At 48.5% G+C, this 16549-nt stretch overlaps 1 protein-coding gene across 1 annotated transcript in view; it reads left to right on the forward strand.

Moving 5' to 3' along the window:
• Positions 1–454: 454 nt before the first annotated feature.
• TNN (tenascin N) overlaps positions 455–16549 on the forward strand; it is a 60432-nt gene continuing 44337 nt past the window's right edge. The window contains exons 1-6 of the mRNA XM_069478379.1: positions 455–863; positions 2289–2663; positions 3091–3354; positions 6445–6630; positions 7859–7948; positions 16080–16343. Of these exons, the coding sequence (XP_069334480.1) occupies positions 455–863; positions 2289–2663; positions 3091–3354; positions 6445–6630; positions 7859–7948; positions 16080–16343 (1588 nt within the window). The remainder of the gene's footprint in view (positions 864–2288; positions 2664–3090; positions 3355–6444; positions 6631–7858; positions 7949–16079; positions 16344–16549) is intronic.

The raw sequence follows: 16549 nt of genomic DNA on the forward strand, positions 1-16549 counted from the left end.
TGAGAATAGTGCCTGTCACATAGCAAGTGCTCTGTGTGCAGCTATTATTGTTGATATTATTGAGAAGAAGCATAATATTAGGATTGTTATAAAGATTAGGGATTAGGGGGATCAAAGCGTGGCGCATATAGGCCCTCAATACAAGAGCAAGGTTATCCTTGTTATTATTAAAGCACACGTGATCTAGAATTAGAAGTGAAGAGTAGGGCATCTCAGGCAGTGTGAGCAGGGTAACCAAAGGCAGGAGGCAATGTGTGAGGAAGGAACAGAAAAGAGTTTACTTTGGATCCTCAGGAGATACAGGGTGAATTATTTCTCCTGCTTTCTCAGCTTCCTGTGGACTCTTAGGATCTTTTAAAAAGGCCAATTTCCCTCAACAAATCTCCATGGTCTTCTTTTGCATGTTTTTCTGGATATAGGCTTCCTGGATGGTCTTCTCCCTGTCTTTCCAAGAATGGGTCTCCAGGGAATGTTCTGCTTCCCCTTGGTGCTTCTGGCTGGCTCTGTGCTCCTTGTGGCTTCAGCTCCGGCCACTCTGGAGCCTCTCGGCTGCAGCAACAAGGAGCAGCAGGTCACTGTCAGCCACACCTACAAGATCGACGTGCCCAAGTCTGCCCTGGTCCAGGTGGAGGCCGATCCTCAGTCCCTCAGTGATGATGGGGCATCCCCCTTGGCCCTGGGGGAGGCTGGGGAGGAGCAGAACATCATCTTCAGGCACAACATCCGCCTTCAGACACCGCAGAAGGACTGTGAGCTGGCAGGCAGTGTCCAGGACCTCCTGGCTCGGGTGAAGAAGCTGGAGGAAGAGATGGCAGAGATGAAGGAGCAGTGTAGTGCCCAGCGCTGCTGCCAAGGAGCTGCCGGTGAGATCACCACCTGGTATTCATTCAACAAACATTTGATGAGCACCTACTATGTGCCAGGTGTTCCACCAGCCTCATGAGCACCCTGTGAATCTGGCATGTTCCCACCTCTCACTATGGGTTTTCTCTAGGGGGCCACATCCCTGCTATTTACTCATTTATTCATTGGTAGTCGCTCCAAGGGGCATCTGGAAGCTTGATCAGGGAGGGACCAGTGGCTTTTGAAGAGAGTCTAGACTCCTGGACTAATGCTTCCAGATGCTATTGCTTCCAGGGGTTGTCTTACCTGTGGATCCCATCTCTACTCACAGGGGAAGCAATGGGATATGGAGGAGAGAGAGAGGGCCTTGGAGTTAGACAGAACTGGGTTCAAATCTCAGTTCTGCCACTTTTTAGCTGTGTGACTTTGGGCAACTACGCTTACGTTTCCTCAACTGTCCAATGAGGATAATTCTATCAACTAGTACACTTCTGAGAGCTAGAGATGTGATATAGAAGATTCCTGGCCAATAGCAGATATTCAGCAAATTGTAATTATTTTTATTAGTAATAAAGTACTACTATTTAATTTTACAAATAATGAGGGTTTCCCCTCTCCTCTCCCACCTTTTAAAACACAAACTGCCCAGATTGATCCAACGATAACGAATGGTACTTTGACATAGGTTTTTATGCCTGAAGGAATTGCTAAGTTAAGAGCATCTCCTATGTGCCAGACACAGAACTAGGCACCAGGGATGCTGCCATGAATGTGCTGCCATGAATCGCCTCTGAGGGGCCTGCACCTTGCGAGTGGTTTTAGGAAACAAGAAGCAGGAGCTGGGGCCAGAGAAGCGATGGCTCTGGCTGGACTGCCCTCCGGCCGCCTCTTGCTGCATAGGGCCAGGGAGGGGGGCCTGGTGAAATCCCTTCTCTCACATCTTATGCCTATAATTGAGACTGGGCTAAATTTTAGCTTCTGCAGTTTCACTTTTCCAGGCTTCAGTTATGCTCATCGCACAAGGTTGCAGCCTTGCTGGGTCCGGGGGCATCCCCCTCATAAGACAAACTCCAACCTGTCTCTCCTAGCCCCCCAGCTGACAATGTCGGGGTGGGACATTTAAGGCCCCTTCATAGAAAGGCACTAAAAAATGACCACCAGTCAGAGGGGAAGGAACCAGAGGAATTCACATGGGAAGGAAGAGGGAAGAAGGGTGGTTCCTACAGCTTTTCAGGTAGAGAAAGGAAGAAAAATGTGTAGACTTTGCACATCAGAGTCTGGCTGGAAAGGGCCAACACCCTGCCTCCCTCATGGAGCCCTACCATCCTCCTAAGAAAGAGCCATGCAACACCCAGAAATCACCAGCCCCCTCCTAGGGATCTCCAAGGAAGGAGATCCCCACCCACGGCCCTTCCAAACCCGCCTGCTGTTTTCCCTCCTCCCAGATCTGAGCCGCCACTGCAGCGGCCACGGGACCTTCTCCCTGGAGACCTGCAGCTGCCACTGCGAGCAGGGCTGGGAGGGCGCCGCCTGCGAGCAGCCCGCCTGCCCCGGGGCGTGCAGCGGCCACGGGCACTGCGTGGACGGGCGCTGCCTGTGCCACGAGCCCTACGTGGGCGCCGACTGCGGCTACCCGGCCTGCCCCGAGAACTGCAGCGGGCACGGCGTGTGCGTGCGCGGCGTCTGCCAGTGCCACGAGGACTTCACGTCGGAGGACTGCAGCGAGCGGCGCTGCCCCGGCGACTGCAGCGGCCACGGCTTCTGCGACACGGGCGAGTGTTACTGCGAAGAGGGCTTCACAGGTCTCGACTGTGCCAAGGGTGAGAACGGAGATGCGCCCTCACTCTTCTTCCCCTGCGCCCATGTAACCAGCGATTCACATTGTCCTATTGCAGGGGCGGAGGGTGCCTCCTCCTTTAGCCTAAATCAGAATCCCCTGGAGGACTTGTTAAAACACAGATTGCTGGGCCCCACCCCCGGAGTTTCTGATTCTGGGGTGGGGCCCAAGAATTTGCATTTCTAACAGGTTTCTAGGTGACAGAACTTTGAGGACCACTGGTTTTGTATTTTAATGGTGTGTGTGTGTATTAACTCCCGTACGGGAGATCAAGATGGTGCCTCACACGGGTCTACATCCCCCGACATGGTCACAGTGTTAAGCGTATAGCCGGGCTCGGTGAATGCTCATTGGCTAGGACTCTTAGCCTCCGTCCTCACCCTCTCCACCCTGTTCCTGTTCTGCCTCAGTGGTGGCCCCCCAGGGCCTGCAGCTGCTCAGGAGCACAGAGGACTCCCTGCTGGTGAGCTGGGAGCCCTCCAGCGAGGTGGACCACTACCTCCTCAGCTACCACCCGCTGGGGAAGGAGCTCTCCGGGAAGCAGATCCAGGTGCCCAAGGAGCAGCACAGCTATGAGATTCCCGGTTTGCTGCCTGGAACCAAGTACATAGTCACCCTGCGCAACGTGAAGAAAGAAGTGTCCAGCAGCCCACAGCATCTATTGGCCACCACAGGTGAGGAAGTAGCCAGATGCCCAGGTTTCCCTCAAGAAGCCCCAGGTCAAATGTTTTCTCTCAGTGTCCCCACAACACCTTCTACTCGTGGGGCCATTGCCCTGATTCAGGGTTTGAAAAACAGAGCTGCTGCAGTCCTAGGTTCTGGGAAAGAGTCCCAGTTCTCTCTGCCCTTTCTCTGCTCCATGATTCCTAGCTCCTCCAAGCCAGGGATGGCAGCCTGCTGGATTGGGGCTCAAGGAGTCCTCTCTGTCCCTGAGATTAGTAAAGTCTGCACCCCCACACCAGCAGCCAAAGGGTACACCGGCGTCTCCAGCCCTGCACTGAGCCTCCAAGGCCATTGAGCGAACTCAAGCTGGTGTGGGCGAGAGGCTGCTGAAGCCATCTGGGTTGGTTAGATTCATCCCAGCAGGACAGACAGGACACGCATGGGGTAATTGAAGAAGTTTAAGGAAGAGGTTGTTCACAAAGGTGTGCATAGCATTTGGATGGTGAAACAGTAGAGCCAGCATCAATGGGGATACACCCCAGCCTGGAGGGGCAAGGTGTAGACGATGGCACTTGGATTCATTTGGGGGCTGCATGAAAGGGCTGCCTGGGGGGTGGTTTTGGTAGGGGGATGCAGGCAGTCCACCATATCCCCACAGGGAGGGAGTGAAGGTCAGTTGCCCAAACTCTCTCCTGTGCTCTGATCTGCTGGTGATTCCCTCTAGCCGAATGCAGAAGCTAGAGGGCCAGGGAACCTGGATGACTCAATTCATCAGAGTCATAACCTGCAATGCAGAGCAGGCTGGAGGGTGGTGGAAGCTGGATCTGGAGAAACAGAGTCTCCGGTACCACCAAATGCCACCAAAATGTTTGGAAGGGATAAGCATTATTGCTTACTCTTTAAGAGCTCTTGTTTCCTCTTGAAAGTTCTTAAAGAGCTATATCCTGGAGGATTTGGAGAAACCTGTTGGTTGGGTGACTTTGATTCATTCTTTCACCCCAACACATTTTTACTGAGCCTACCATGTACCAGGCACTGTTCTAGGTGCTGATAAAAATGCACTGTCTCCATTCTGCCCTAAACTCCTGGGGAAAGATCCAGGGGCATCCAGATGGCTGGGACTTTGGCATGCAGTTGCCTTTGCATAAACGTCAGGCTTCCTGTCCTTTTTAGGTGGTGGGCACAGGGTGGGGCCAGTGTTGGAAAGGGCCGTGAGAGACTTGCCATCCCAAGGGCACAGTTTGTGATTGCCTTTGACAATGCCCTCCAGCCAGAGATCCCTAGGAATAAACTATCCCTGTAGTGGAACGACTTGGGTTTCTTGGTTGTTTCAGCATGGGAGGCTGCACACCATGGGGAACCATGGGCGTCTCAGTAAGAGAGTGCTAGAAAGGCCTGGTTATGGAATTTGGGCCTGTGTTAGGTAATTGGGGGAAGGTTTAAGGAAGCAAGGATTTGCTTTGGATTGTTAAGAAGTGGGGGTGGTTTTGTGGATGGGTATCTTAGAGAATCTTGTCTAGGAAGAAGGCAGAGCAGAGGCAGCTAAAGCTGTGCTTGGAAGGGAGTGGCAGTCCAGCCAGGACGGTGCCCAGAGCCTCCCGGTGAAGGACAGAGGCATCTGTTTTGAGTCGTAGCAGCCCCCCATGGCGTCTTGCTCTCAGGACTTGTGCAGCCCTGGAAGTGTGAAGTTTGTCTTTCTGTCTAATCTGATTCAAGTTAAACCCAATCTTACTCGCTCCTCGGGGGAGCCTCAGATGAGAGAGACACTTATCCCCAACATAATCTTGAAGATTTTTATTATGTCCTTGCTTTTTCATTTGAGCATCCTTCCAATTCTCGGAAGCCTTGCAGGACCTCTTCTACGACCTTGAGTCACTTCCATTACTCACCTGTTGTCCTGCCCCTCAGGGAATTCCGTCTCTGAAGGAAGTCTAAAAACAGAACCCGCAGGCTGGCAGATGGGAGCCAGTGGGTGAGAGGACATGCTTCAGAGGAAAGGCTCTGTGAGCTGCTTTATCTGCAACAGAGTGAGTCAAGGACATTCAGAGCCCAGGGGCCTCGAGGTCACTGAGTTCTCACCCTGCCTGATGCACAAATTCCCTGTCCTACATCCGTCAGCCTGGGTGGAAACCCCACCGAGGAGGTGCAGGTGGGGATGTGACCGAGGGAGGGGGCAAGGCGGAGAATCAGGGCATTTGTCTTCCTTGTTACAAACTTACAAGGCCAGGCTCCGTCAGCCTGGGACGTGGCTGTTGGAATTCACAGTGCTCCCAAAAGACCTCAGCCCTCCCACCCCCCTTAGAAAAGGCTTTCCCCTTACAGCCATATCAGTGATCCATTCCTTTGTATTCATCACTAAAATTTCATGGATTTTTTCAGAGTGGAAGGGTAAACATTTAGCTGTTAATACTTGACTATGAATAAATGTATACAGTAACTCTCCTCTTTCACTGGACAGATAGATTGGGCAGCATGAGAATACCAGGTACCTGGTGGCAGTGCTAAAATTTGGTAGAAGGTGCAGAAAGGATACTGAGAGGGACCAAATTAAAATTCACCTACTTTATAGTTTTGCCTAGGATTCATGCTTAGTGGAGAATTTGAGAGGCAGGGGCTGTAATGTGGGAGATGGAGGAAGGAGCTGGTTGTATTATATCATCAATGTTATACTCTAGAAAATTTGCAGAGCATTTTCCTTAACTTCACGTGGAAGGACCTGTGCTTCTCATCCTGAGGTCATCTTGGAGGGCAGGGCCTCTGCAGCCAAAGGGTGGGCATTTGGTCCAGAGCACTCTGAGACCTGGGCTGAGTGGCTTGGGTGGCCGGCCTGAGAGGTACAGCTTGGACTTGACCAAAGTCAGTGTGGGCCAGGGAGGGCTGCGTGGCACCTCATGAGGGGGGCAGTGGAGGCTTTCCCAGAAGATAGTCTGCCCTCCATGGAAAATCACTTTGGTAGCTCTAAGACACCTGTTAAGGACTGTGTCCTGGAGCTGAGCCAGCTTTCAACGAGTCAAGAAAGGGAGCTGACTTGGTAGCCTGTCACAGACCTTTGGGACTTCTTCTCTTCACTGCTTTCTCTTGCCTCCTTGATCCTGCTCTAGACCTTGCTGTGCTTGGCACTGCTTGGGTGACAGAGGAGACCGAGAACTCCCTCGATGTGGAGTGGGAGAACCCCTCAACCGAGGTGGACTACTACAAGCTGCAGTATGGCCCCATGACAGGGCAGGAGGTGACTGAGGTCACTGTGCCCAAGAGCAGTGACCCCAAGAGCCGATATGACATCACTGGTAAGAGCCAACACTGAGGATGTGAGGTGTTTGCTGCGGATACTGAGATGGGGACAGTGTGTGTAGAAGCTACCAGCTCTGCCCTACTTAAGTGTACACAGAGGGTCCTGGGGCCTTAGGAATCACAACTGACCCCTGACCCCTGACACTCCCAGATGTGAGCCCACCCTGGGGGCCTGCACACTCTGCTCCGGCATCAGAGACTCAATCCCAGGGCACCTGGTTAGCAGGTTACCCTTCTGAGATACTCTCCAAGTCAGCTAAGCTGCTTGAAGACCCTGTCTGTGTCTCAGGACGGTCTTGATGGTGTACAGACATGCCTTTGGGAGGAACTGCGTGTGTGGGTGTGGGAGGGGGAGGGATTTTGAGATTGGTTTGCTGAGCACGATGCACGGAAGGGTTGTGTCCAGAGGCCTGGGGTGGGGGTCCCCATCTCACTGCCTCAGCTGATGCTGCCGAGAGCTGGAGCCCACACGGCCGCTAAGGAAACAGGGCTGCGGGATGGATCAAGTTTTACAATGCTTGAAGTTTATACAATTTCCAGGGCTCTTTTAAAGAAAAATAACACCTAATCATGAAAAGCCAATCAGGCACAGGGCCTTGGAAGAGGCCCAGGAAAGTGAAGGGCCCTGATTCTTATTAGTGTCAGGGTAAATTCTCCTCTGTGGCCGAGTCGTGCTGTCCACGCCTTGAGTTCCATCCTGAGAGAACATCCTGGGGTTCTCCGGGCTTGCGGAGTAGAGAATGAGGCTGTGTGCCTCACACACGCGGCTCTTTGCTTGCATTCTGCCACCAGAGTCTGAATGTTTGTGCCATGGGGAACAATCATTCAGATCGCTTCTACAGGGAAGTAATTTAAAAGAAAAGAGAAAAAATCCAGACTCATTATTACAATGAGAAAAAAAAGAAAAATTTGAGAGAAAGGATATTTGGGGGCAGGAAAACATTTGGGGCTATAAATGGGCTAAAATTGGGACGTAAGTGCTAGGTGGCCCAGCAAAGAACAGGAGCACCAGCAAAGAACGGGAGCATCGTAGTCTTCATGGCCTCTGCTCCGACCCCTCCCCCATCCCAACCCATAGGCTCAAGTGAGGCCTCAGATTCCACTGTGCTGTGGGGCTTCATTCACCCGCCTCTCCCCTCACAAGAGAAACCCTGGGAAGGGCAGCGCTGGCGGCGGTGGCGCCTGGAACCTGTCCTCACATCCAGCCTGGCTGCTTGGTTCCAGGTCTGCAGCCCGGGATGGAGTATAAGATCACAGTGGTCCCCATGCGAGGAGAGCTGGAGGGAAAGCCGATTCTCCTGAATGGCAGGACAGGTGAGAGCTACTTGGGACACAATCAACATTTAATCATGTTCGCAGTCTGATATTTTTCTTGGCTGACTCCTCTCTGGATAAAAATTCTGGGATTTGCATGTAGAGGATTCTATCCCTTTATGTACTAACATCTATTTGTGGGGGGCAGGGGAGGGGAAAAAATGTTTTCCTATTTCAAATTTTTTCTTGCCATTGAAAATCTTCCCCAGCATCTTGGGATCAAAGGAAAAGACCAGCTCTGACACCTTGCTGGTTATTTTAATAGTTTCAATCACTGGGTTGTTTTTAAGGTATTTACTGTTTTGGACGTGGGCACACAGCTCTGTATTACCTAAAGACAGGTGGTCTATAATTTTGTTTTTATCACGCCTATATTTTTTCCTGATGACCACACTCAGACAGTCTGTTTTGGAATGTCAAAAGATATTAAGGACCCCCCACGTGGCAACAGTGGTATGTTTAACATCTGTATATTGAGAAAATATAGTATGATAAAATGTTATAAATCAGTAACATTTGACAATGAATTTGTAATTTATTAATCAGAACAGAATTTGAGCACATTGTAGTCATATACATAAGACACCCTATGTAACTTTTAGTTTGAATTGTGAGCCTCCCGCAATAGCTCTGGCTCCTTCTCCAAGTTAGGAACCCGTAATCTTGGATGTAACCCCACAGGTGGAGGTTAATACTTGGAGCCAGCAAAGAAGAGGTCTTTGAATTTTGAGTCTTCCTTGAAAAGTTCTTTAGTTCTTTCCAGTTCAGTCCTGGAAGCCGCGTGTTGGGGTGGTGAGAATAAGGGGTGAGGTGGTGTGAGAATGCAAATCCCTATTTTAGCTGCCTAACAGATTGCGTATCTGGAATATGGAGGAGTTATGGTCGGACAATTACAAAGGACAAAATATAATTTAATTTACAAACTAGACTATATAGACTGTGCAGCCTGCCTGAATAGTGGACTAGTGAAATGTTTTAGTAAGTTGAAAAATGACAAGTTTTTCCCTTGCTTCCAGTGGCTTTCTCTGGAGTTGTGAATTGAGAGCTTACTATGTGCCAGGCATTATACTCACTAAACACTTGTCATGGGTTATCTCATTTAGTTCTCACAGCAATCCTGTGAAGCAAGTACTGTTATTTTAGGTCATGTATAAGAAAACTGAGGCTTAGAGAAGTTAAGCTCAAGATTGACTATCTGGGAATGACAGAGTTGGGGCTTGAACCTAGGATGTCCAAGTCGAAGCCTTTGGGCTTAGCTACAAAGCTAAAGTGCTTCCCATTTTTACTTTCCTGCAAGAGATAAATACTTTTCTTCTCTCACACAGTCAACACAACACAGAACACTCCACCTCTGGAAGTGGATTTTCCCTGCACACCAATCAGTTCTTCATCAAACACCACCTGGGTGTCCTGTAATTCAATTCAATTCCGACACTATCTACCTGGAGATAGCATCAGATCCAACAGGCTTAGTCTCACAAGACTGCCCCCACTTCCGATGCCAATAGCAATCTCCTGCTGTGACCTGTACTTCTGACCAACTGGCTATAAATCAGGGGTTCCTATGACCCCCTCCTCAGGTTCTATTAACTTGCCAGAGAGGCTCACAGACTCAGAGAAACACTTTACTTACATTTACCCATTTATTATAAATAACATTACAAAGGATCCAGATGAATACCCGATGCAAGAGATGCACAGGGCAAGGTATATGGGAAGGGGCACGGAGCTTCCATGCCCCCTCTGGGTGCGCCACCCTCCAGGTACCTCCTTGTGTTCAGCCACCCAGAAGCTCTCCAAACCCTGTCCTTTTGGGTTTTCATGGAGGCCTCATCATGTAGACAGGATTGATTACATTATTGGCTACTGGTGATTAACTCAACCTTTAGCACCTTTTCCCTCCCCAGCAGGGGGAAGGGGGTAGGGGTGGGGGTGGGGCTGAAAGTTCCTCTCATTACATGGTTGGTTCCCCTTGCAACCACTCTCTCATCCTGGGACTTTCCAGGAGCCTCCAGCCATCCATCCTCTCATTAGCATACAAGACAACACTTTGAAGCGGTGCTTCAAAGATTCCAAGAGTTTTAGGAGCCATGTGCCAGGAATCCAGGTGACCAAGACCAAATATGTTTCTTATTATAAATTACAATATCACATCTCTTATCCTTCTTGTTCATTATTTGTGGTTAATTTTCATATTGTTTACTCCCTAAATAAAAAAAATTCTGTGGCTTCTCATTGCTAGGATAGGGTATAATCCTTTTATCTTGGCCTCAGTTGGCCTGTCCAACCTGGGCCATTGATAGTCTCACTACTTCCTGTAGCCAGACTGTTATTGGGGCTTCCTAACACAGGAGGCTTATCTCTGCACTGTGGGTTCATGTTGTTACCTTAGCCTAGAAGGCTGTCTGCTATTTTCTTTAGCTACCGGTTAATTCAATTCAACAAACATTTATTGAACGGTGCAGTTGGGCAAAAGAGATGTGGTCGCTTTAGAAACTTCCAGAGGTGATAAGCCATGGTGCCTGTCCTGCAGGGGTTCACAGCAATACAGCAGTAATGCCACTCATCCTTCCAGGCTGGGTTAAAACTTGACTTCTCCACTGGAGTCTTCTATGACCACATTAAATGTCAGCCATCTTTGCCTGTGAGTTCCTAGAGCATTTAATCACATATGGCCTAGATTTGCTAGTTAACCTTTCCAGTATATTATCCCAACTAGAATGTCACCATTTAAGTAGTGTTTTTATTGTCAATTATATCCTAAAAGCAGGATGGAATATTTTATTGGATTGCAAATAAATTTGTGTCATATGTCTTACCACCATAAAAAAGAAAAGGACACTGTAATTTCTAACGTCAGGAAACACTCTCAAACCTGGCTAGACTGTTAATTAAATTAAGGGAAAAAAAGAATCTCTATTTGCTCCAAATGGTTTGCATCCCACAAGATGGGAAAAAACAGTGCATCTTAAGAGCAGCACGAGCATGTGCAGGGAGGAAATGACACAGTTCAGGTATTTTCCATTTAGCAAGTCACCCAGTGGAACCAATGCCACAGAAGGGAAAGAGCCGACGGAAATTCCTCACCCTGTTAACACACTCAAAGTGCGTTGAGGCGCCTTCCAGAAAGGCCAGCCTTCAGAAGCAGGTCAGCTTCAAGGGCAGCAAGCACAAGCCAGGCTGCTGTCTTCAGGGATAATGTCCCTGGACCTCGCCATCCGACCCTCCCCCGCTTGCAGCCACACTTCACGGCTCAGCTAGGCAGGCCACAGACTGAGAGGTGATGCCATCCTTTTGTCCTCAGGTTTTGTATCTGTAAGATGAAGGGTTGGGCTGAATGAATTTAAAGTCCTCTCTCTTATTCTTTTTCATGATTATGATATTCTTTTAATAACATCTACAAGTCATGCCTCCCCTTGGTGGGCACGAAACAAAGGCTTGCTGTGTTCTGTTTCACAAGCTCCCTGCGCAGCAGAGCCTGTGGCCTGGCATATTCACTTGTCAACAGTTTTCTCAGAACTTTTCCCACTGGACTATGCTATGATGAAATAGCAGATCTGCTTCTCTTCTTATCGTTTTCACTTGTTACTGATACCCAAACACAATGCTCCATTGAAATGGCTCAGCCTCCTAAAACTTCCCCTCCCAAACTCCATGTTCCAAGCTGAGCTCCTGTCAACATCCAGAACTCCTGTCTCACACTGCCAGTGGCTGAAAAGCAATGACTGTCTCTATCGTTTGAGTAACCACCGTATTCTGGTGGGCTTCTGTATACTGTGAGGCTTTATGAATATTGTCTCTAATCCTTATAATAGCATTGCAAGCATTGTTATTCCCACTTGATAGATGAGAACATTGAAACCTACAGCATTTAGGAGACTCAGGGTGAACTAATAAATAGCTGAGCTGGCATTTGAACCTAGGTTTGCTTGAGACAAACGTTGATAATCTTTCCCGAAGCAAAACTAGAGGACTGTAGGAAGAGGGCTTGATCTCTCTGAGCACACTCTCTACAAGTGGTGCCTTTTGAATAATTTTGTAGCCACAATGGAAAGGCAGGAGAGGAGGCTCGTGAAAGCAAGGTCATGGAATGCATAGGGACTGTAGTCCAGAGGAACCTTGTCCATGAACCAACCTTCTAATCAGTAACATAGGCCTGTCCCCTATCTCTGCCCCTAAGCTCATATCTCGTGGATTTTACAACCTGCCTGCACCATTTTCTACTACACCAACTGTGTAATTCACAGGTGGCCACTGTGAATGGAGCAACCTGTTCCTAATGCCTGTGGCCATGCGCTGCAGTGTGGGCGTGTGCTGTGTGTTACAGCCTAGACTGGGAACAGCCATTCCCTACCCAGCCCTGTGCTGAATCTTGTTATAAAGTGGAGCAAACTTTCCTGATGCAAACAGAGCTCCTACTAACTAACCTCTTCCATGTACTGTGTTCAGGTTTTGCAAATTAGATGTCTTTGAAGTGGGGCTCACCTTTATTCTAACTAACACATGCACTCAAAGTCCCACTTATCAAGCCTTACAAGTCTTGCCTTAAATCTCTCTGACCTTGAATGGCTGCAGGAAAGGTCACACCGGGGCTGCTAGTGTCTAGCAAGTGGGGAGTTGCAGCCTGACAAGGACGCTGGGGCTGGGCTAGGCAGAACCTGTCTTGCAGTTGCGGCTACAGCTGTGACTCATCTGTGACTTGGCCAGCTACTGCAGCTACTGCAAGGCTTCATTGCATGGAAAAACTGCTAATGATCCCCGTATATTTTACTGGCAGAGAGGGAGGTTTAAGTCCTGCAGAGCTGGCCTCTCCCAGCTATCTGGCCTATTATGGCGGTCCCATCTCTGAGGCCTTCCTCCCATTCCTGTATCTCGGCATCTGATTCCCATCCTGAGAATTGTCAAGAAGAGTAGCTCTGTGAAGAGCCCCCTTCTCGTTTAAGTTGTTGTTAGGGAGTTGAGAGAAGAGGGGAGGCAGAGGGCAGAGAGCCCTGAGTTCTAGGCTGGCCCAGCCTCTAACTGGCCCTGTGAGCTTGCAGAAGTCACGTCTCCTCTCTGGGCTTAAACATCCAGATCTCCTGTAACTCTGGCGTGGTATGTTCTACCTACCCACCGTTCATAGTCAAATGCCTTTTCCTGGTTCTTCTCCATCCCTTGAGGGCTCTGGGGCTGTTACGAGAAAAGGGAGCTCCAGGGCTGGTTGCTGTTTCCTCTGTCTGCCCACGCGGGTGTGATAGATCTCTCAGCACACGCAGGCAGCACCGACCCTACACAGCCATGGGCCTGTGCTGCGGTTCCGGAAGCTACATTAAAAAGCACTGACCCGGGACAGGGGGAGGGCGTGGAAGGCACTGCTGGGATCCGGGGCTGTACAGATGTGTGTTGCTTTGGAGATGGTGAGGGTCAGGGACTTTAAGAGCAAAAATTTTAGGGCGTCCTTGCTCTCTTCTTCCCCCATTCTGTCTTTTCTATTCCTAGTTCATCACTAATTTCTCCAGCCTTTGGAGTGCTCTTGTTATCCCTTCCCTATAGTGTGCAGAATTATGCCTTGCTTTGAAAGAAGCAACAGGCCAAGAAGAGAGTCCTCTCTATTGTTGGGCACTCTTTCTCCTGAACATTCTCTCAGAGCCTGCTTGAGCCTGCAGAGATCCTTGACATGTCCTCAGGGCCAGAAGGTGGGTGTCTGCATCCTGGCTGCCCACTCTCATTCTTGACCCCCTGCCAGTGAGGTGCGCCAGGTGCTCATCTCCCAGAGGCAAGAGAACAAGACCATTTTCTTTCTCTTGTTGTCTCTCGAAGTTCTAGTCTATTACTGCTTCTGGACTCAGATTACAGCAACCTTTCAGATCACACTTGATTTTATTTATAATTTAATATTATTATTTGTTTCAAAAGAAGAGGTGGCTGATAGTGCTGCTTAGGATATAACGTGGAAATGTGTAGTCTTTGTTAGATAGGAATGGGTTCAAACGTTGGCCCTACTATTCTACCCATAGCCCTGTCGAATTCTCAGCTCCACGAAGGCACTCAGTGAATGTTTGTAGAATGAGTCAGTGATGACCATTCCATAAACTTGACTTTGGGCAAGTTATCTCACCTCTCTGAGTCTGGCATGCAGTTAGTGCTCTAAAAATGCCATTATTCATTTCCCAAACTAGTACATGGGAAACCTGATAAATGCCTTGTGTTGTTACTATCAGATTTGGTAAAGTAATATGTGAAAAGTATGTGGAACTTAGCATATACTCAATAAATGGCAGTTGATTTACTAAATGAAACATGCACTGCCTCTGGTGATGGAATGTATTTCATTTCCTTGCACACGAATGAAATGCTGCTGTTGTGCTTGAGAAAGGTGCCTTGTGGCTGATGTTAAAAAATGAGGTTGGCTGGATGCGGTGGCTCACTCCTGTAATCCCAGCACTTCAGGAGGTTGAGGCAGGAGGATAGATTGAGGCCAGGAGTTTGAGACCAGCCTGGCAACATAGCAAGACCCCATCTCTACAGAATATTTTTTTTAAAGCGAGACTATGGGAAGTTGTAACTTCTCTCTGGAGAGCCTTCAGCCAAGAGAACAAGAGCAGCGTGGAAAGGAAGGAGAAATGCTTGGGTGTCCGAGAGTAAGAAGCTGTTTTGTGTGTCATTACCCAGCAGGATACCAATCTGCGCGTAGGGAGGGTTCTCGTGGCGTGTCTCAGCTTCATTCTTTGTCAGCGACCTTGATGGATGTGTCCAGATAGCTCACTTATTAAGTTCCCAAATGATAAGAGGCTGGAAAGAAAAGGGCATGTTGGATGAAAGACTAAATTATACATGGAATCGATAAGATAAAATATAACAAGAATAAATGTTGGGTACAGAAAATGTATTAGACATGCAAAAAAAGGGGATGATGTGGCTTAATGTGGAGATTCCCAACCTTCAATGTACATCAGAATCACCTGGGGAATTTTGTTTATTTGTTTTTTATTTTTTATTTTTTTATTTTTTTGAGACAGAATCTCACTCTGTTGCCTGGGCTAGAGTGAGTGCCGTGGCATCAGCCTAGCTCACAGCAACCTCAAAATCCTAGGCTCAAACAATCCTTCTGCCTCAGCCTCCCAAGTAGCTGGGAATACAGGCATGCGCCACCATGCCTGGCTAATTTTTTCTACATATTTTTAGTTGTCCAGCTAGTTTCTTTCTATTTTTAGTAGAGATGGGTTCTCACTCTTGCTCAGGCTAGTCTCGAACTCCTCAGCTCAAGCAATCCTCCTGCCTTGGCCTCCCAGAGTGCTAGGATTACAGGCGTGAGCCACTGCGCCTGGCCTGTTTATTTGTTTTTTAAACAGAGATGCCAGGTCTTATCTGAGACTTTCTGAAGTAGAATCTCTGGTGGTGGTATTTAGCAGGTGCCCAAAGTTGACAAAGGTTGAGAACCTGTGGGTTAGCAGGGACATATGTGAAAAAAATTAGGGATTTTCTAAGGCCATGGGCTCAGCACGGTGTCTAGGACATGGCTGGCATGTTGCTCTGGGTTGGTCCTTTTTGAATATAAACTCCAGTGGGCAGGGATTTCTGACTATTTTGCTCACTGATGACTTCTGAGTGTCATCATGGTCCCTGGCACATAATGGACATTCAATGAATTGTTGGTGAATGAATGAACTGTGTTTTGGGGATTTTTATTTGAGAAGAGAAAGAAAGGATGATGTCTAGATGTAAGTGTCAGGTCTAGAAACTATAATTTGGAAGGAATGGGTGGGAGAGGTGGTGGTGTTTGATTTGAAGAGAGTTAGGAAAGAGAATGAAAGCTCTTCTGAATACTTGCTGAGTGGTCTCCTGGAAGAGGAATTAGATGGATTCTATATGTCCACCTGGGGTAGACACAGTTGAAGGAGTTACATTTGAAGTTGCTACACCTGAAGGAGTTTTCTCTGATGGGTTCAGTGGTCTGAAAGTGGAATGGATTGTTTTGTTCATCAGGAAGATGTTTCTCAGTTTAGGGTCCACACAGAGGCCAGTTGTCTACCTGTCACAGATGATGGAGAGACCCTCTTGCATTGTATAGACCATTGAAGTAGGTTGCATCTATGATCTCAACCAGCCAAATGGTTTCTCTGATTTTTCTTTCTCATGTATTTTTATGAAGAAATTGATGGTCCAACCAATGTGGTCACTGATCGAGTGACAGAAGACACGGCAACTGTCTCCTGGGACCCGGTGCAGGCTGCCATAGACAAGTACATGGTGCGCTACACCTCTGCTGATGGGGAGAGCAAGGAGACGGCAGTGCAAAAGGACCAGACCAGCACCATCCTGACGGGCCTGAAGCCGGGAGAGGCATACAAAGTCTACGTGTGGGCCGAGAAGGGCAACCAGGGGAGCAAGAAAGCTGACACCGAGGCCCTCACAGGTAATGGGAGCATAACCAGGTTTCCTCATGGCAGGGAGAAGGTTGAATTTTGAAGCAGGAGGTCATTGCCCACCTGGCATCAGCTCTTTTGTTTGCAGGGATGGTGGGGAAGGTTACAAATGCAATTTTGAATTTCATAATTATGAATCCTTTCCTTTTTAACTTCAAACAAAAGAGACCAGCCTTTTTATTTGATGCAGACGGTC

Source organism: Eulemur rufifrons, chromosome 8 (genome assembly GCF_041146395.1).
Source record: "Eulemur rufifrons isolate Redbay chromosome 8, OSU_ERuf_1, whole genome shotgun sequence".
NCBI classification, from domain to species: domain Eukaryota; kingdom Metazoa; phylum Chordata; class Mammalia; order Primates; family Lemuridae; genus Eulemur; species Eulemur rufifrons.